The sequence below is a fragment of the Protomyctophum bolini genome, assembly GCF_963924005.1.
Source record: "Protomyctophum bolini genome assembly, chromosome: 3".
Taxonomy (NCBI): domain Eukaryota; kingdom Metazoa; phylum Chordata; class Actinopteri; order Myctophiformes; family Myctophidae; genus Protomyctophum; species Protomyctophum bolini.
In genome coordinates, this window is record NC_137864.1 from 30922718 (window position 1) to 30943818 (window position 21101).

General features: G+C 41.6%; 1 protein-coding gene across 2 annotated transcripts in view; it reads right to left on the bottom strand.

Moving 5' to 3' along the window:
• sipa1l2 (signal-induced proliferation-associated 1 like 2) overlaps window positions 1-21101 on the bottom strand; it is an 87114-nt gene that overhangs the window by 40408 nt on the left and 25605 nt on the right. For both annotated transcript variants that reach the window (XM_080759577.1, XM_080759576.1), the window contains exons 3-6: window positions 6489-8131; window positions 4383-4510; window positions 3325-3513; window positions 363-537 (exon numbers count right to left, since the gene is read on the bottom strand). In XM_080759577.1, coding sequence (XP_080615703.1) covers window positions 363-537; window positions 3325-3513; window positions 4383-4510; window positions 6489-7848 — 1852 coding nt within the window. In that variant the 5' untranslated portion in view covers window positions 7849-8131. The remainder of the gene's footprint in view (window positions 1-362; window positions 538-3324; window positions 3514-4382; window positions 4511-6488; window positions 8132-21101) is intronic.

The following is a 21101-nucleotide window of genomic DNA, read 5'->3' on the forward strand; positions in this document are numbered from 1 at the left end:
CTTGGCTGATCTTTATTTAAAGCTCTCAAGGATGAGTAAAGGGTAGTTTATAATAAGTCCTATCCACTTAAACCTTCATTTAGTAAAGTTGACCTGAGTTGGCTCTGTATTTGGTCTGCTCTTTTTACTCTCTATAGATACCAAATCTCTTAGCAGAAAATAGCTGATCGAGTTGCGTTCCAACATATTGCGAGTGAATGTTTCCCCCAAAATAGGGATGCTTGAAAGTGGTTAAATAAAGAGGGGTCTAACGGCCTGTACTGGAAACTCACAGATTTCCGAGTGATGAGAGATTCTGTCTTTTTCATCTACTAAAGAGAATACAGTACATGTGTACAGAACAAACAAAGTTTCTTCCTTACTCTTGGTATCCAGTTGGGCTTTGTAGTTGTTGAAGCCCTTCAGGCGGACCCTCTGACCTAGCAGCTCCATAAACTGCTCCAGAGCTGGACTGGCACTCTCATTGTTGTACATCTCCTCCTCTGTACTCTGAGCAGCTCTGCAGTACAGGATGCCCACCTTATGCTGGAAACTCAGCTGAGGAAAAGAAAATAGAAACAGATAAGAGTATGTACTGTACAATTTAGGCATAACATTAGCCACTTAAACCTACCTCTGAGGGGTCTATACTTGGGCCCCTACTACTGTCCCACTACACCAAAAGCCTTAGCCAAAAATAGACGATCTACAATTTCACAACATGTTGCAACTCAACATAATAGGGACATTAGGGTTCAAGTGGTTGGTAATTTGTCTAAGATGTTTCTACTGTATATAATGTATAATTGTATACACTTTTATTCATTTAGTGATTATCCGTCTACTGTAAAGATACAATTCTTTACAGTACATTCTAACATTAGATCCTTCTAAAAGTAAGTTGCAATGGCCCCTAGGCCACCAAACATTTCTATAATTACGTATGATGAGAAATATATCTCCCCAACAATTACATTTGTCCTCTGCTGTCAGTCATTGTCCTGTCCAAAACCATGTATCCAATGCAGTAATAATGTTATTATTTAGTCACTAGCTCTTTACTTTTCGTTGGTTAAATGTTTATAATAACCACTTTCGACCTGGCACCCTATAAACTAAGGCATGAATTGATGAAAAAACCAAAAGATGCTAAATGGAGATGGTTTCTGTCCGACAGCAACAACATACAGTACATACATATAAACTGTATGCAATATGGAATAATGATGTAGTCTCTTGTGATTTAAGTACTTCTTTCTCAATGTTGCAGGGATGGATTATTTTGATGTCTTGAGGTTTACAACACTTGTATGTACTATACGAGTATACGGTTACGGTTATACAGTAGAACCTTATCATCACCTTCCTTCCATAAAGTGCACGGCCACAGGGTGTCAAATTAGCCTAAAACGCTCCAGTAGCAGCCGGCTAGACACCGTTTGACTTGATAAGGCATTTCATCTCCGGTTATCAATATCCATTACCTGACTCTGTGGGCTGAGAGAGGAAAGCTAAGTGTGTGTGTGTGTGTGTGTGTGTGTGTGTGTGTGTGTGTGTGTGTGTGTGCTATCAGTCCGACCAGGGGAGTCAGCAGCACAAAGGGAGAGTAATTACATTTCCACTGGCCCCACAGTCAACAGCAAACAGCTGCTCTTGAATTATGTATGAGGCTTGGAAAAGAAAGCTTCAACAAGTGATTCTAACCACCCACCAAGTTATTTAATAACTTGGTGGGTGGTTAGAATCACGTTTTATTTTCACAATGGGATATCCACCCAGACTGTGCAAACTTTAAACCAATGATGGCTCTTTTTGACCATTAGGAGGATGGGATCCACAATATTTTTATTAAGCTATTAATGATGAACATCAAGAGTTTGATTCCTCAATGATCACTGTTTTAAAGAACGACATCAGACAGGGGGATTGTAAGATAATTTAAGTCACTGGTTGATGATTAAATTGATATAGATGAAGATGACCAACATTTTGACTACCCTGAAGAAGGCATTTTTTGTCCCAACGTTGGCCATCTTAAAATAAAGTATTTGCATCGTGACTACGAATTGTGTGACCTCTCGTATTTTCTGTTATTAGAGTTCATCTCCTGTGGTCAGCACCTCAACACTATTGGTGTACGCTCCTACCTCTTTGTTTGTTCTAAATTGAAAATAAAATAAAATACCTATGCATAAAAATATTATTCTATGTTTAGGAATATCTAGGCCTACATGTTCATGTTTTTAAGAGGCTTTGTTCAGACGTTATTACATCATCTTGAGTGGACCAGTTTAATCTCTGAGATGTGACATGACAACCCCAACATCACAAAATCAATTTATACAGTAGGACAAAATGTCAATTTCATGTTGATTCTTGGTGGTCACCATCTAACTTGCAGCCAACACTGTCGTGATCAGTGATCACTATCACTATGACAACAGTACAAACAGCCATGCATGTACTGGCAATCATTTTTGAATGGGGGTACAGGACCTGTGGCATTAAGGACATGATTCAAGTGAGCACAGCAAAAGAAAGACAGGCTGCATTTGAGACACGACATTACAGCTACATCATGTTACATTTTAAGCTTACAGACAATTTCAGAATATTCCATATCCACAGGTTCAGTGCCCAGCTCAGTGTGAATATCTTTACGCAGTCCTATACAGTACTGTGCATATCTTTACGCAGTCCTATACAGTACTGTGAATATCTTTACGCAGTCCTATACTGTACTGTGAATATCTTTATGCAGTCATATACTGTACTGTATGTTTGTGCTGATCTATACACAGTATGTCTCTGCTGCAATTTACAGAGGAAAATTAAGTGATTCTGAATAAGCTATACTAAACAGTACATAAACAAGTACATTGAAAAGAAAATATCCATGTATGATTGAGATTAATGAATGAAATTAAAATAGAAATGATATTGGCCTCTATATTCTTGGAGGCCACCGTTTTAACCTAATAACAACAATCGCATTTGTTTCTTTATAGTTCCATCCATCATGCTAATTAATTAAACCGGCAAGGACTTTATTTTATTTCATCACAGCAGCCCAGCAAACACAGGCATGAAAAAGGACTGATTTATCTCAGCATATAATTGAGTTATATCACTTATTGTTTTTCATCCCCTCTGGAGAAACAGATTGGGCTTATATTACTACCATTACCATTACTTACAGTAAGAAAGGAAAGAAAGTATTTTTTCTCAATGTTGCAGCCAGGGCATTAGGGCCTTTTTTAAACTCCTCGAGTATATGTACACAATACGTTACATTTGATTGCCTTTATAGGCAAACACTTTTATAACAGTGATTGGTTCACTCACCCCTTGCTGGTCCAGTTTCAGTAGCTGTTCTGGGACCTTCGGGGAGTGGGTAGCCAGGCGGAGACACTGGATGTTGAGTTCAGGGACCACATACTCCAGCACTTCCTTCAGAGGAAGGCCTCTAGTCGTACCGTGCTTGGAGGTAGAGGGCACAGCGTCCTCTAAGATGGCGCCACGCAGAGTGGTCAGCTGAGAGGAGAAGGAGGTGTCATGTGCTACATTTAATTAAACATCTGTGATGCTGTGCAAACTCATTACAAAAATAATGATATGTCCCTTATAATTCACCCTCCCTCCTGAAGGACAATGTGAAAAACCCTGCCTATTCTGGTCCAGAATGTGTGCAACTAATGATCAGAGGCAAAAGAATAAATACAAGACTAGACACTAAACAACAGGGTAAATCAAATAGTCACCATACAATGCAGAGCCTCAAGTACATAATGTGTACCGATTTGCATGTACTGATTGTGTGAAAAAGGTTTTTAGCAAAAATCGGCCTCTTGATGGCACTACAATGTGAAAATTGGGGCAGAGGTTCTGCTCTGGCATGTGTGCAGTTTCAAGTCAATCAGCCAAGGGTGCCAGAGATTAGTTGTACACAGACAGACGGACAAACGGACACTTCCAAAATCCCTGGCTTCCTGAGTTATTAAATGAACAATGTGTGTGCTGTCGAGTTCAATCACTGCACATCTGGACAAACATTTGCTATTAAAGCTGGAACCAAATGGATTCTGTTCATTTGTATACCTTCAGTGGGGATTTCATGCCATTCCTAATTCACTGATATGGAAGATATTCCAGAAGCTAAAGTGTTTCTTTCCGTGTCCTTTGGTTCAAAACCAAACTGACAACCAGAGACACCTTTCTCTTTGTCTATCATTATTATTATTACATTTATTATTATTATTATTTTTCTTTTTCAGTTTTTCTCCTCTATTTTCCATCTATTGCATTTGGATCTCCCATCTTCTATTTCATGTTTGTCCTTACTACTGTGACAACCAATTTTCAAATACAGAATTGGTCTTCTCTTCTAAAAGTGATCTTCTTACCTCACTGGTTCTGAAGATGAGCCGGTAGTTATACTGTGACCCATCCTTGCCTTCCTCCAGCTTCTCCCTGCGGATGCTGAGTGACACCGGACCCAGGTTCTCATCAATACCAAAATAATTCTGGTGCTCTGATGGAAACAGGAGGAATCTAGTTATAGATACAACCGATTATTTGTCCTTCTTGCTGCAAGTATTACCTGGATGCCAAACAACGATAGGGTCGTGACTGATTTATACTTGCTTGTGTGTCAAGCGCACAGAAAATATCAGAACTGCAAGCTGTTTTTATTTCTTTTTGCAGTTGTGAGATTGTAGACCTGCTATTTTTGGTGTGCAAAACGAAACATGTAGAGGTCTCTTCCTGTGGTTACAGTTGTTAACTAAACATCTCTCTGCCTTCATCTCAAATTACTCTGAACAGAGATGACGGTAGACATTCACAGTATGGTAAAACATATCAATAAATCCATGTGTGGATGGATCTAGTTCCATGTAGCTACGTATCGTGTACCAGTCAATGAGCGTACTGACGTCAGGGACATACTGTAATATAGATCAATACAGACACTGACACCAGGTATCAGGACTATGCCAGGCTGCAATATCGCATCAGTATCTTTTTTTCACTCTTGGAGGATGTTCGATCCATCTAATGGAGAATAAAATTGATTGTAGAACAAAAAGGTTTTGTTCAATGACCCCAAAATAATGTAGGTCAATATAATGAGATAAAAGCGCTGTAGACACACTTTTAAAATGTGTGCGTACGTGCGCACAGGACCACACGTTACCAATACATAACACAGCACATCACAGCAAAACATAATATGAAACTAACATCGCCCGTCCCCAGCTGGGGGAAGAGGCCCCCCATCAAGGCAATGCTCCCCCAACCTGAAAGTCAAGTATATTTTATTTTAGCACCAAATCAAAACAGAAGTTACCAAAAAGCACTTGTGTATCCAACTTGAAAATCCTACTTTTACAAAGTACTTCAATGGACTTCAATGGTGAAAAGTAAACATACCGGTAATTAATTTGTTCAAGTAGACAATAATGACCATTATGTATTTCTTAGAACAAAATGTAGTTTTATGTTTTTATTTTATGTTTTTAATTTTTATGTTTATATTTTAAAGATTTTGTTCGTGCATTTAATGCTTTACTTTAGAAATAGTCAGTGTCGATTCGAGAGACATGAAAGCAAGGACTATGTTCTGTGCACTAACTGGCTAAACCAATGGTTTAGGCAAGAATAATGATATTTGAAGTGGGCACCCCCCAACCTGACAAGCACTTTGTAGGAGACTAGGAGTTGAAGCATTACATTTAGTTTGACTTTGTTCCACAGATAAATATGCCATTATATATTTGAAGATTTGGCCAATGTTTGGCCAGTTTTTATATTATATAAAACTTTATACAGTAAGGACACTAGCTAGATTATAAACTGCCTTTATGTACCATGAATGCCAACATTGTAGGCAAACTAGCCATGGAGATATAGTACCCCAAACCCTGGCAGATTGAGTGGCATGCCCTACTCATTGAGCTGCATTAGGAATGCAGCCCCAAACTTTGGCAGTGTCATTCTCAAGCTCTAGTCATTGGTCTAAATGCATAAAATAACCATATTACTTATTCATTTACCAATGAATAAAGAATATGAGGTACAATGTTTTATCTGACTGGAGATTAAAGTTACTGAGGCTGAAAACAGATGTGTTGAAAATTCCTTTCCAGTGGCTTTAAGCACATGCATGCCCGAAGTTATTTTCTTGACCTCTGTCTTCAGATTTAAGTGGGATTAGTGGATTACAATATGGTTAGTGTGTGAATACATTACAACTTGTATATTTTCTTAAGAAACCTTTTGTTGTGCAAAATGTTTCACTTTTTGTGAAACAGTTGTCAAAATGTGTCTGCTGAGTGTATAACTGTCTTTGTAAAACCGTGTAGAATTCTACAAATGAATTGTATTTCTCAACTCATGCATATAGCATGCCAACGCAGTATGATCATTTGAGTAGTAGAATGCAAGTAATAATTCAATGAATTGAAAAAACTAAACTAAAGAGTAACTTTTGTCAAAACAGTATTTCTTACCTTTATTGTAGAAGTACTTCTGGTAGTAGTATGACCCTTGGTCAACATGCTCTATGGTGTAGCGCTTCATCACATCCCTTGAGAATGCTTGGCTTTCCCTTGGCACCTCCAGCACAGACACCCCCGCATTGGTGCATCGGCTGCTGAGTGTGGACTCGATAGAATAACCTTCACCCCCACTCCCATAGGGGGCACTGTTGGATCTGCATAAGACCAGTTTTCTCTCGCCTTCTCCTCCAGTCTCGTTGCGAAAGAACGGGCAGTTGAGCACCAGGTTGTTGCTCTTCCCATCCCCCTCGTCTGCATCCATGCTCGCTTTGAGTCCGAGGTCCTCGCAACTTCCTATTGGGGATTCAAAAATGGGCATAATGGGGTCAACCCCCATCCCACCTAAAGACACCTGGCACTGGGAGGCGGCGGATGCCCCTGTGGTCGTGTTCTTCCTCCGTGCAAGGTTAGCGCGGTTAACAACGGCCTCGCTGATGTTAAAAAGCACACTCTGCACATCGTAGTGGGAGAAACACTTCTGGAACGTCAGTGCTCTCCCACCAAATTTCAACTCCTCTGGGTCCACATAGTCCCCATCACTGTTTTTACTCCTCAACCTCCGGAAGATGGATGTCTCCGTTTTCTCACCCGACTTTGTCCTCTGGAGAAAGGCGCGTTCCCTCTCCCGACTGTAGAAGAGAGAGCTGTCCACGTAATCGTAGCCGGGGATGCAGACAATGTCACCCCGCGCAATCTGTGCAGCGGTCTGCAGGCTCGACGAGAGAGGCGGTGCATTGAAGCGCAGGAGTTCGGGGTAATTCTGCTGCTGCGGCGGTGCGCTAGGCTGCTCCACCGGGTCAGGCTGGTAGGCCTGCACAGTCGCTGCAAAGCCCTCACTGGACAAACCCTGGCACTCCAGGGAAGATGCGCTTCCATACTCACGGCGCAAAGTAGCTCCCGTGTTGGGATTGATAGAGGTGTGATCCATATCCTCTGCACCAATGTCACTGAGAGTCACCTCGCTGTTACTGCGCTTGAACCTCGACATACCCCTCATGGTAGAGTGGCTCAGGAGGTCACAAATCGGGTATCTGGTTTCCGTGAATTCTGAGCCATCCAACATTTCCTGGCTCTTCTTGAGCAGGGCAGTGGTAGCAGCAGGATTAGGAGGTCCATTGGGGAAGCTTGGTATCAGGCTGTCATATCTCATAGGAGGACGCACCTCCCAGCCGTCCTTCCGCTGAGGCCACTCTGAAACTCTTGCCCGAACGCCCATCTTGGGCCTAGCGGGTGCTCCCTGGACACTGGCAGTAGGCGGTCCCATGCTCTTTAGACCTCTAAGTTTCTTATTGAACAGGTTTTCGGACTGCATCAGGCAAACTACAGCCTGTTGATTATCTGGCGACACCGTTTAGTTATGGGATGTCCTCTGATTTTTGGGGGCTAGGTTTGTTCATACCCTGTGGGCACTCGGCACGTCCCAGCCCTGAATTTCATGACTCCAGTTACATCTCTGGTGGTTGCACAATTAAGAAACAGGAAAATACTTCATAAGGTCCATACTCCATTGAAGGCCAATAGGTGAACTACAGTGTTCCTCTCTGGTTGGTGTGAAGCTCAGTAAAGCCACGCTGGGGTCTTCTGTGGACACCAATCTGAGAGACAAAACAACAAAGCAACTTTAGTGAAAAGTGCAGAGCAATTTAGAATTTAACATACTTTTTTTCGAATATTCATGGCAGTCTCCAAATTCGATTTAAATAGAAAAAAAAATCTATATATTTTTTTCTTCTTTTTTTAACAGCCAAAAAAAGCTATTAGCGGCAAATACTACTATACAGTCAATCGCCATTGATTTGTCAAAAGTAACTATGAGGATTGAAGCTGTACAAGATCTCCACAAAATGTACTCATCAAAACTAGTTATAAAACTGTAACCATCAAAGCATGGACAGCACTCAACAGGTAATTTTATGTGACCGAGTATAATATAAAATATATACTAACTTTATATGAATATTCGAAATATATTCGCAAGGGCTGTAGAATATTCAAATTTGACTTTTATCCGTTTGTGGCATCCCTAATATAAAGGTGTTAGTAATGCCAATGGTTGAAAGCTGTTGGTACTGAAGACAGCATGTTTGTTCATTATATTTAAAAATCTTGAAACAAAATAGGAATGAGACAGCAAACAAAATCTCTGACCAGCCGTTTGAGAGCAAACAAATCATGTCGATTTATGATTTGTAAACCATTCCTGCCTGAAGATGGATAGTAGCAAAGAATATTGGTGAGTTTTACTTTCACCAAGTATTCATTTTGTCTGAGAGGAGAGCACATTTTGAAGTGTTATTTCATAAAACTTCCAAAATGACCCTGTTTGAGGAGTGTAGTTTATTTTGTTCAATAGAGAACCCCCAAAATGCCCTGTAACGAAGTGGTCCTCCGTTATTTGGCACATTTAAGTATTTATATTTGCACACAAAGGAAGAGTCATGAGTTGAACTTGTTTATTGAGTATTGTGAACATGATATGAGACTGTGTTATGGGTACTTGAATACTGACTTCTTCTGTTCTGTCTGTTCCAGTGTTTTCGGGCAAAAGAGTCCCCAGGCTACCAGAGCACCATATTGGTCTGGAATGGACCACAGTGAAATAGCCAGGGGGTGTTTGAGTTATGTATTGGAGCTGCTAATGATAATGGGATATGTGGTTTATCTTGCAATAGTGGGCATAATTGATATTTACTTACCGGTGTAGTGATATAGATTTATAGGCTCATGTGATGTGGGTTATGTGGGGTTCAGAAGTGTTGCATGTTTAACCGGTAATATGGTAGAGTCTGCACTGATTGTTTCAGCTGCCTATAAAAGGCTGCCAGGGAGCACATGCCCCACCATGCCCTCAGTGAGAGGGCATGGTGGAGCTGCACACCAACATGCCCCATTTGTTTGCTTCGTGTATCATGCCATTTCCCATGCTGTACAACTTCTTTTGGGAATAAAGTAAACCATGGTGTGGCTGCCTTTTACATCCTGACTCTGTGCTCATTTCCAGCTGCTTATCGGGCAAACACTACATGCCCAAATCTAAAACTCCATTTTCCCAATTGCAGACATGCCGTTTAGAACTGAAAGTCTCCATATACTGGTTGTTCCAGGTAGTTTCACTTGATCCATGTTACAAGACAAATCAATGTAATTCTTAACCCCATTTAAAAAGATCATAGAGTAAATGTTCTTGATAGAGACATTGAATCCCATCCATTTACACATAACAAAAAATACCCTACTGTAAATGTCCCAAAGTAGAACAGCGACTTAAAAGCCAAGAATTCATGAGTGATTTTACTAACCTCAGTCTCATACAAAGAGCTTAATTACATAAAAGGAGATCAACCATTTGAACTCTGTCATCTACACAATGATTATTGTGGATATAAAAAAAGTAGAATGCAGCGTGGAATATTATTGAGGTTATTAAATTGAAAATGCCAATATCTCATTATAATCTTTTTTTTTCCATCAATCCATGAGGCACCATGCAACTATATTTTAATTGATAATGTTTTCCACAGAAGCCATTCGGGCTATATCAGTAATGAGTTTGTATTTCTCATTAACGCTGTCATCTGTTGACAAATCTAGGACAAAATGAGTAATAATCTCCACTGTAACACATATTTCAAAATGATATGTGGATGCAGATTGCACAGCATAGTTCTCACAGTTCTATTTGTTTTTTTTTTTAAAGGAAAGAAAAACAAAACAAACAACCACGTAAAAGCATTGATCTGCCCAAGGAAACGACAGACAAGGTTATGGCCATTTTACAAATACATGTATTTTCTGTGTCAAGTCCCCCCTCACCCAGCCAAACTTTTTGTTTGACCTATAATCCATAAAGACAGAGATTAGAACCGTTGGACTTTATGCCTCCAATCAATCAGCTCTCTCTGGCTGACTGGGCCTGTTTCCAAGCAGAGTGTGTATGTGTATGTGTATGTGTGTGTCTCTCTCTGTGTGTGTATAGTGTGTTTAGCGGTATGCAATTGTGCATTCTAAGCACTAGGGGACTATTCCAACACCCTACATGGGTAGCACCCGTGCTAACCTGGCAACCACCGCCACTGGCACCAGCCACCATTTGTACAGGCATTAAAGAAATGGACTCCGTCCATTTTCTCCCTTTGGGTTTTCCTTTGTCTTGTTAGGCCTGATATATACTTTGTTGCGTGCAGGTGTCTCGCACAGAAAACAGCAGATCTACAAGCTCACTTTTAGATCTGCTGTTTGACACCTGCATTTTTCATGTGAGACGAAGCACAACCAAGTATAAATCAAGCTTTAGTCTAGAATCTTACATTTCAGTTTCACAGAGCAACTGATACATATCCACAGTGAAGATCCAACCCTGTAAAATAGCTTCATTTTAAAGGAGAATTTCAGACTAGAAGGCTTTCTTACCTTTATTTGTAGTTGTTACGTCCCCACCAAAGAGGTCCAGGTGTTATTTTGTGCAAAAGCGCATTATTGGCTATTACCCCTACCATAAGCCCTCAATGAATTGCATTGAAATGAATGTGGATATGGGGTGTTGTGCTAATTCTCTTATTTACATCGCTCAAAAATAAAAAATAATTTGTATATATCCTCTCTTCATAATGTAAATACTAAATAGTATCCCAAGCGGCACACTTTACTACTTATTTCGATGGAAATAAGCGAATTAGCACAAAACCCCAACCCCCATTGAGGGCTTATGGTAGGGAAATAGCCAATAATGCACTTTTGCACAAAATAACACCTGGACCTCTTTGGTGGGGACGTAACAACTACAAATAAAGGTAAGTGTTGCGGCGGTTTAAAGGCTGCCACGAGGAGCTAAACATGAGAGTAAAGAGACGCTTGTATGACGCGCACGCAATGACCATTTATTCAGTCACCACACAAACGATACAACTGTTCCCAGGCTTGTAGCTATATCTAAACGTGGATGTTAAGATGATAAGGTGCGTTAGATACGGGCAACAGAAAATGTCTTCTCCCACGCTCACCTCCTCTCTCTGTCCAACTTCCCTCACCCAAGTGACAGGTAAACGCCATGAAAGTAGAGTGGCAGCGCCCTACCCCCGGTGACACGCCCACTACCTGTGCAGTGCCCATTAAAGTGACATACCTTACGTCAATCATAATAGCACATTAGAATGAAAACACATTACGGCTCCTACAGTAAGAAACCCTAGTATGGAATTCTCCTTTAACTCCTTCGTGGGAGGATTTGTGTTATCTATCTATACTACAAGTAAGACGCGCAAACGCGGGAAGCGAACGCAACAGTTATATTTGTTCGTTGGCATGTTCCCGGGTCCATGTAACCATATAAGGAGTCCCCAAAGCAGCTATACGTCCAAATATGGAGTGTGTTGCATCAATCACAAACAAATCACTCAGCTCCATATATGGGCACAAAGGGGGGACACACAGACACACAGACAGACAGACAGACATGATCTGTTAGGTCTCATAGTAAGTGCTCACTGCATTCGCAATCACTGTGTTCGCAATAATTCACAGAATCTCAGTGTGTCATCCAGAAATGTGTCCCATGTGGGATAACTTGGAATGCGTCCGACCATGAATATTTGTATCTGTCAGCCGGCAGGTCTGAGAAAGATGCAGAAATTCTGTGTTTGGTAGATTGTGCATATTCTTTTTTCTTCTGTACCACTGCCAGAGGTGGAATTTCTTCTAGGGAACAAGAGATTGAACTGAGATCACTACACATTTCACCATGATCGCACGCACAGCACACGCACGATTCCCTGCCAGAAGGTAGACTGAGATATTGTGGAAGTGTGGGCTTGTATGACAGAGGCTGACTAGTATTCATGCATGTCAACAGCCTGTATTATTGTATTACCACAAACTGCATACCTGGCGTAGGTAAATGGGGCATGTGAGAACACCTCTCCTACTGCTTATGCCGGCAATTTATGTTAATTTCCCGAAAATGTAACGGTATCCACTGTCCATATCTGAACATAGCTTAAGACGATTGCCCCGACTGGACTGAAAATATAGCAATTCAGTGCATGCATGTAGAAAAAAATATATATATATTTTTTTCCTACATGCATGCACTGCATTGCTATATTTTCAGTCAATGTAATAAATGTGACCTTGTTGTGGTCCAAATGTACTGTATGCAGTGTTTCCCAACCTATGTGCCGCGGCACTTTAGTGTGTCGTTTGAAATGGCAAGGTGTGCCGTTAGATTTGAGCGAAAGTAGCCCCGACCCTCCACCGTCAGCCTCTCACCTCTCTAGGTTAGGACAAAGCTGTTCCTTGGAGTGGTTGCACCACTCAAAAAAAAAGGTTGGGAAACACTGTTGTATAGTATGACAGTATTTTGAAATATACCACAGGACTGCACAGATCACTCTCCAGAAAACAAACCCATGGTCCATAATGCATAATTCAAGTTATTTCATGCATCTCTTCACACTCGGCATAAGTTCTCATCATGTTCAACTGCTCCAATGCAGTCTTGGACGTGAACACTAACCAGGGCCCCTTTGCAGCTGCAACCATATGTCATGTTGCTGCCTGAGGGTTGAATATGTGTATGTAGAGTCAAAGAGTGACATGCATACTATACCATATATTGTATTTCTTTTGCTGTCCCTGCGCTGCATGTGACACATTGTTGTCCTTTTACCATTTGTACTTTATTATTACGTGTCATTGGTTGTCAATAGATCTCTGCAAAAAAATGTCCCCAAGACAAGAATTTATACTGAACTATATGTTATTCTGAACGAGGGATGATTAAGTCACAATGGGGTCAATTGTTCGGGGTGGGGGTGAGGCGGGTGTTTATACAAGAAGTTGACATCTTTGGAGCTGAAGGTTTATAGTGTTGTTGCCACCTCAACATTTGCTTTATAGCTAACCAAGAACAAATAAAAGCTAAGGCAATATGACATGGGGGCAACGTCATGAATGCTGAAACATACTGTGACAGTTTAGTTATTTTATGCACAATGCTGGCTGCATTAACCAAAGAGATGACACACCCTTGTTTGTGCAAACTGTAAATGTTTCAAACAACCATTCAGCTGAACAAATAACAGAATAACTGATCTCCACTTCAACTGGGATGGGAAAGATTGGCCTATTAGGAATAGGAGGTTCAATGTTCTTTATTTTGTTACATCTTGGGAGTAGCATTTGTGGTTCAAATGAAATCACCATAGAGGTGGGCGGCAAATTTGTATGACTGTGTTACTAGTATCTTCAACCGATTTCCGACACTCGGTCTTGCAACTAGTATAAATTAGACTCAACATTAATGCACTAGCTACAGTTACAGTATATCTGCTTGTTATGGAGGCTATCTAGTCCCATACATGCTGTCAGTGTCTTGCTGACTGTGTGCGTCAGAGCTCCTCTGGGGCTTTGGCGAGAATCATGCATTGAGTTTCAGAACTGCCAATAGTGCCTTATGCAATCAATGCAATCTGTACCAGTTCTTCTCCCCCAGGAATTATTATTCCTGGGGGAATTATTATTATTATTATTATTATTACAGCCAGCAAATTATTATTACTTATTCACTTGTTCATTCATGATTTTTTTTTTATGTAGTTAAAAACTGGAATATAAACAAGGAATCACAGTTATGTCTTCCTTATATCTTCTAGACTAGTGATTGATTATTATGCATCTACTGTATATTGTCTTGGTTTTAATTCTACCAAGGTGAAGCCAAAGGCATGTGCCTTTGGCTTTTCTGTTCCATTACATTCTATTCTAATCCTTACTTGTCAGGCTGAGACTGAGAGTGTGTCTCTGTTCTCTGGCTGTTCCCTGTTGGCTCCCATCAGCTGTTCAAATAAATCACCGCCAAGACACCAGCAGAAGCTCCTCTCCTGTTGCCGGGAACAGCCCCGGCAAGCCAAGAGCTCCCAGCTGAGCAGGAGGCAGCACACATCATGGGAGGTTTTAGGTGTGTTTACAGTAGATAAGCTCCTTAAACCTCCAGGAAGAGGATAGGTGGGCACCTTGGACATCTGGGCACCTCAAAGTAATATTGGCTATTTTGTCCAAAATGGGTTTTTTTTTAATCCAATATTTTAAAAATAGTCTCAAATACCGGTAATGTAAATTATGATTATAAATTACTACAATTATTTCTATGACAATTAATCGTCAACAGAAATGTCATGATTGTGACAGCCATACAGCCATGCACAGCAAACCAATATACAGTTTGCCTAATTTCAGTTCAACTAGGGTATCAATGGCCGAGACAGTTAGTAGATCAACCGTCTGGGCACCTAGGCTGCCAAGCCAGCCGGACAGAGTGCCGCGGGTTCCACTCCCGAGCCCGACGGCCTTTGTCGCATGTCACTCCCATGCATCTCTCTCCCCTTTCCTGTCTGACAAATGTTCAATGTCAATAAAGGCATAAAAAGCCCCAAAACAAATCTTTAATTTTTTTTTAAGAAAAGGGTATCAATGCAGCATTTTTCTCACAAATAAGATACTTAAATTGGCCATTTAAAGTCAAATGTATGCTTCAGTGCAGTGGAAAAGTGCCATAGTACACGCTAAAAGATTATGTATATTATTCACCTGAAAATGTGTTGACCGAACACATTCTCCTGTCATTCTTTTATCATACAGGAGTATTTGGTTCATCTATTAGAACTGATGCCCACTCTGCTGTTAATGCCCACTCTGCTGTTAATGTCCCACTGGATAAAAGCAGATCTAACTGTACTAAGAGTGAAAACTACTACCCATACAGTCACCGACTGTATGGGTAGTAGGAACATTTGAATGTTCAAATGTTTCCTGTTGTGTGTAGGTGTGTGTGTGTCATTAGTTTGTCCCACCATCGGAGTCTTTTGGCTGGAAAACACTCTCAGACTCACACCTTTCTCCCGTTCCTTAGAAGAACTCAAGATTTTCATCAAGCCCAGCAATCCAATTAAATGTCATGCTCAACGCGCGCGCGCGCGGGGGCACACACACACACACACACACACACACTTACTTTTGGGCAGCAGTAATTCTAGACTTCCAGCCATATGGCTCACAGCAACATCAGTGTTTCAGAAGGGAATTTTAACAGTTATTTTAACAGACGGGTTAACTCAGGGCAACGCGTTTACAAGAAGGCCTGGGGGAGGAGCACGTTGAGCAGTAGAGGGGGGGGGGGGGGGTAGAGGTGTGAGGGCGAGAAGAGAGGTGAGCTGGAGTGTGAGCAGGGGAGGCACAAACTTCAAACAAAGAAGAGGTGAGCAGTGGTGGGAAAAGTACACATTTCTTACTCAAGTAAAAGTATCAATACTGCAATGAAGAAAGAAATACTCTGTTACAAGTAAAAGTTCGGAAATTCAAAATTTTGTTGAGTAAAAGTACAAAAGTATTGGCCTCAAAATATACTTAACCCCAAATTATGCAGAATATCAGGTTTCACAAGTTATTATAATGTATAATGTTATTATGTTTGTATACATTTGTTTTAAAAAATAGTTTGAAAATAGCAGATCTACAAGCACACAACTCTTGTAATTCTTGAGTAACTAAAGTGTTCAAATAATTGTAGTGGAGTGAAAGTACAATAATAGTACAATATACAGCAAAAATGTTGCACGCACAATATGCGTGCGCACAAAGATTTACGTGTGCATGTGAAGGGGGACCCTTCGAGCTTCAGTGCCCAGGGGCCCTCAGAGGTGTTATTCCGGCCCTGTATCTGGACGAGTAGATCTAGTGGAGTAGATTAATAGTGATTATAGACCAATATAAGCCTACACTAGTGACGGAAGGACTATGTAAGGATTAAAATAAACATGCGTTTTTTTGTGTGCGTTTGACTCAAGGCAAAAAAACAGACTCTGTCCAGGCCTTTAGTTGTTTCCACCACTGGAGGCAAGAGAGCGGTATGAAGGGAGCAGATGGAGACAGAGAGAGGAGGTTGTGTTCTGTTGCCACTTCACCATCCTTTCATTCAACACACATCTTACCATCCTTTCATTCAACACACATCGTATGATCTTGCATCTTGTCATCCAGCATCAAATATTCCTGTTTGTAGAATAATCATGCATTTAACAAAGATAATTAGAGAGACAGAATGGTGAATAATGTGGGTATGGTGAACTAGAGAGTGAGGGGGATTGAGAAGAAGAAGTGAGGGCAGCTATGACGAGAAAGATGTGAAGGCTGTTGGTTCTTCTGAACCAAAAGCCTGTTTTTGTTTTTTAATAATCTGGGGACCCCCCAAAATAATTTGGTGACCCCTAGAGCGTTTGCGACCCCCAGGTTGAGAACCCGTTATAGAAGATGGTGACAATTGCATTCTACGGATTTGAGTGACAAACGCATAACGATTGTCTAATCAAGATTTGAAATCAATTTTATTGCCTGCCAACCACTATGGACAGTACGCTACAGCTTCCAGGCAAGACTAATGCACAAACCCCACAGGACACACAAGCATAAGTGCACAGACACTGATTTTCTTCCGATCCATGTCAATGAATGCAGCCATTCTCACTGGCCTCGCACACATGATTATTTTTTCTGGGTGGAAACCAAAAATATGGACAAAGCGTTCCGTGGGTCTAACGTGAACATAAAATGAAGCCTGTCAGTCCTTGCAATGGAAGTCGCCATCTTTCTAGATCCGTTTTGGCCCAGTTCAGGCCAGCTGGCCCATTGGCTGGCCCAGACAACGAGGCGGGACTTCCCCCTTCTTCTTCGTTGGTTTTTATTTTGACTCGAGTGGGTGGGGGATCCCGTTCATAGACTGTAACGGTAGCCACGCCCCTCAGAACATGCGCGACTTCATTTTTTTAATAAATGGGACCATAATTTTCCAAAAAGAATATTATGACATTAGAAATGAGACTTTAAACTAGTGACTGGAAGCAAAAAGTATTCATGACCATGTTTATTAAGGTAATACAGTCTAGGTGAAGTTGGGCCAAAATACATGGACTTCTATGGGGCTATGGGTTTTTCTGGGTCCAGTGACAGCGCCACAACAGGCCATTATATGAACTTTCATTTCCTTAGTGGCTTCACAAAATATCCGTCTGACTGCCCCCCTGGTGGAAACCTGCGTTGGTGGGTTGAAGGTTCGATTCGATGCTTAAACTAGCAGGCAGCTTATAGGCCCAGAGAGGACAGGTGCTCAAGATAAGACTGTTTGCCTAAGATAATTACCCATCCACTCTCCCCACAAACACAACCAACAACCATACACAAACTTCTAAACCCCCTCCCTCCCTCTCTCTGTTTACCAAACAGTTCAACTGTCACTGATACAAAATCTGCAACAGAGAATGGCCTGCAAAGCATTCACAGCCTGGAGTGGAGATAATGCTGCCCTGCAACAAGAACCTGCAAACATGTAGAGCACTAACTACTACAATTCACGACTGAGTAGGGTTTAAATTTCACGAGAGCAAACATCAATAAATAAGAGATAAAAGTAGCAGGTATTTTTCTCAGCTTCAACATTGCTGTTCTTTTTTAACACAGAAATAGGTCGTAGTTGCCTGGCTGACATGACACTCCGATTAGTGGTAGCATCCGAAACATGGCAGCAGGCCACTGAGTCATACCTGTTGATGTTCAGTAGCCCCAGAGCGTTTGTGTGTGCGTGACCGGGGTGGACGGAGTAGACAAAAACCCAGTTCCCTGGTATAATTAATTTTAGCGCAGCCAACCAGACAGGCAGTCAGGCACACAACAAAGTGAGAGACAGAGAGGAGAGAAACGGTACAAGAAGGACAGAAAGAGGAACAGGCGGAGACAAAAAGAGACAGGGAGGGTGCGACCGTGCGACACAGACAGAGAGAGACTGGAGATATTCTAGTCCCCCCATGGCCACCAGAACAGCAGGTAGCTGGCCTGAGCCCAGAACTCTGCTGTGATTCAGTCAGTCCCACCACAAGAAACACCTATACACCAACCATCTGCTGTGTGTGTGTGTGTGTGTGTGTGTGTGTGTGTGTGTGTGTGTGTGGGAGGGGGTCTAACTCCTATCAAAGTCTTGTCTTCTCCCTTCCCCCTCTACTCTCTATCTCCAGAGTTCCTCTGCCTCCTCCTCATTAGCATAAAAACACACCACCGAAACATCCCCAAATGACATTCTTTCACCAGCTGAAGACACGGGGGGAGAGAGAGAGAGAGAGAGAGAGAGAGAGAGAGAGAGAGAGAGAGGTGGGCCAAAGTCACAAAATGGACGATTATCCAGCTGGCTAGCAGCTGGATATATAATGGATCTGGTAGCCCAAAAGTAAACATGCTAGGGATGTTTTAACCCCTAATTAAGGCTGTGGTTACATTTGGAGCCTTTCATTCCAAATGAGACATTTAGATACATGACTCTTACAGTGCAAAATTACAACAAATTACAAGGACAGTAGGTAACTTAAGTCCTTGGTTGACAACATGATCATGCACCCTGCATGTATTTTATCCCACGGAAATAGTCTCGTTTGTGATCAGCCACAGTCAATGTCTGTGTGTTATGGCTGTCAAATAAATACTGAAGCCTCAAATTATCCGCAACTTTGGGGGACAAATGGGCAATTGATTGTAAAAGCATACATTAAATTAATAGGCATGGCTACTACCCAGTGTTTCATAAAGGCAACTCAACCAAAGCACTGTGCACTGTCTTTGATACACCACTGTGCAGCCTAGATTTAGTCTGAAACACTTCTGTCACATGACTGACATCACACCATGTAAAATCAATGTTTTGTATGATTTTATTCTAGCCTTTTTTAATAATAACTAGAAGAAGTGTCCCTCGGGGCACAGGTCTTCACCAGGATTGATATTTGGATAAAATCTGAAGGACTAATATAAAAAAGTGTTGCACATAAATGGGCCTCCTGTTGGTGATCGAAAAGGCAGAATTGAAAAATGCAGGCAAGACATTTTTCCTTGGGCTGATGGAGTGTGCAGTTTTATGCAGATTGGTGCAGTTGTATGTAAAGATGCGACTGGGCCTGTTATAGAGGGCCACCATCGGGCTGATTCGAGGTTTTTCCTAGGCCTCTAGGGAGTGTGCATACAAGGTTTTACACAAATCGGTGAAGTTATAGGTAAAAACACGAATGGGCCAGTTATTGCGCCACATTGAGGCTGAGTTGAAAAGTTTCAAGTGGCATTTCTTCCTCAGCCTAGTGGGAACGTGCGTGCAAAATCTCACGGAAATCACACAATGTGTTCATGATTTGTAGCTTTTCTTTTTTTAAACGGAGCAGTCCTGTGAACTTTGGAAGCCAATCTTAGCCAATCAGGATGGAGTCTGAATAATCTGAAAGTCCCGTTTTGTGTAATGGCTATAGAGAGACTGTGTACCAATGAGCATAGTTTGGACAAAATCTGTAGGTGTACTGTCAAAAAATGTACTGTCAAAAAAAAGTGGCCTCCTGGTGACGCTATGTGGCCAATGTGAAATATTTGGGGCAGAGAGTGTTGCTGCGATCAAGGCAACGGTGCCAGAGATTTGCTGTCCACAGACAGACACACACGGACGGACGGGCCGAGTGCAAAACATACTCTCTCCCCATGCCTTCGACCTGGTGGAGACAATAACTTTTAAGACTGATTCTTGTATTGTGCACACACACGACAAACCTCCCAAATATTCCACAATGGCCTGTTATAGTGCCACCATGAGCCCGATTTAGGCAAAAAACATTTATGTAGATTACTCGTACACATTTTATCCATAAATTTGATAACTATATAACGCAATTTGTTATACACTATCTCCATAGTCATGTGATCAACACGGATCTGCAACATTTCCATCCTGATTGATTAAGATTGGCTTCCAAAGCTCGCATGATGGGTCCGTTTCGAACAAAATGCCACAAATCACAAACAGTGTGCAACACATTTCCACTAGGCAGAGGATGACATGCTAGAATTTTTTTACCAAATCAGCCTCATGGTGGCGCTATAACAGGCCAAGTCACGTCTTTACATGCACCGATCTGCATAAAAACGTATGCAGTATGCACAAAACGTTGTGTGCAGTGCCTACAGGAAAAACATCTGGCCTGCATTTTTCAGAATGTATTTTCGAGCGCCACCAGGAGGCCCATTTATGTGCAACACTCTTTTTTTATATTAGTTCTTCAGATTTTATCCAAATATCAATCCTGGTGGAGACATGTGAGACCGGTTCTAGTTTACACCGACACAAGCATGTATTTATGTTTATTGCCATCTTTCTCTTTCTGAGCCCTTCTCAAGGCAGACAAAAAGGATAAAGACCACCTCCACCTGACAACACCCCCGCCCCCCCGATGCTTTTTCCCCTTTTCAGACAAAACTTTTCAGCGGTCCAAGCCAAACGCAATTTGGAGTAAAGATTTGCATGTGTATGGAGAGAACAGCATCGGCCTGACATTCAGCTCATCAACGCGCTGATAAAAACCTGATTGTGTTGGATGCACAATAACCTTTAGTCCCCTGTGTCAGCCCCTCAATTTTCTGCACTCTGAAAAGAGGCCTTAGCGGATGAACAGCGGGGCTTGAGAACAGCCCTTTTATTTTTCCTTTTTTTCCCCTCCA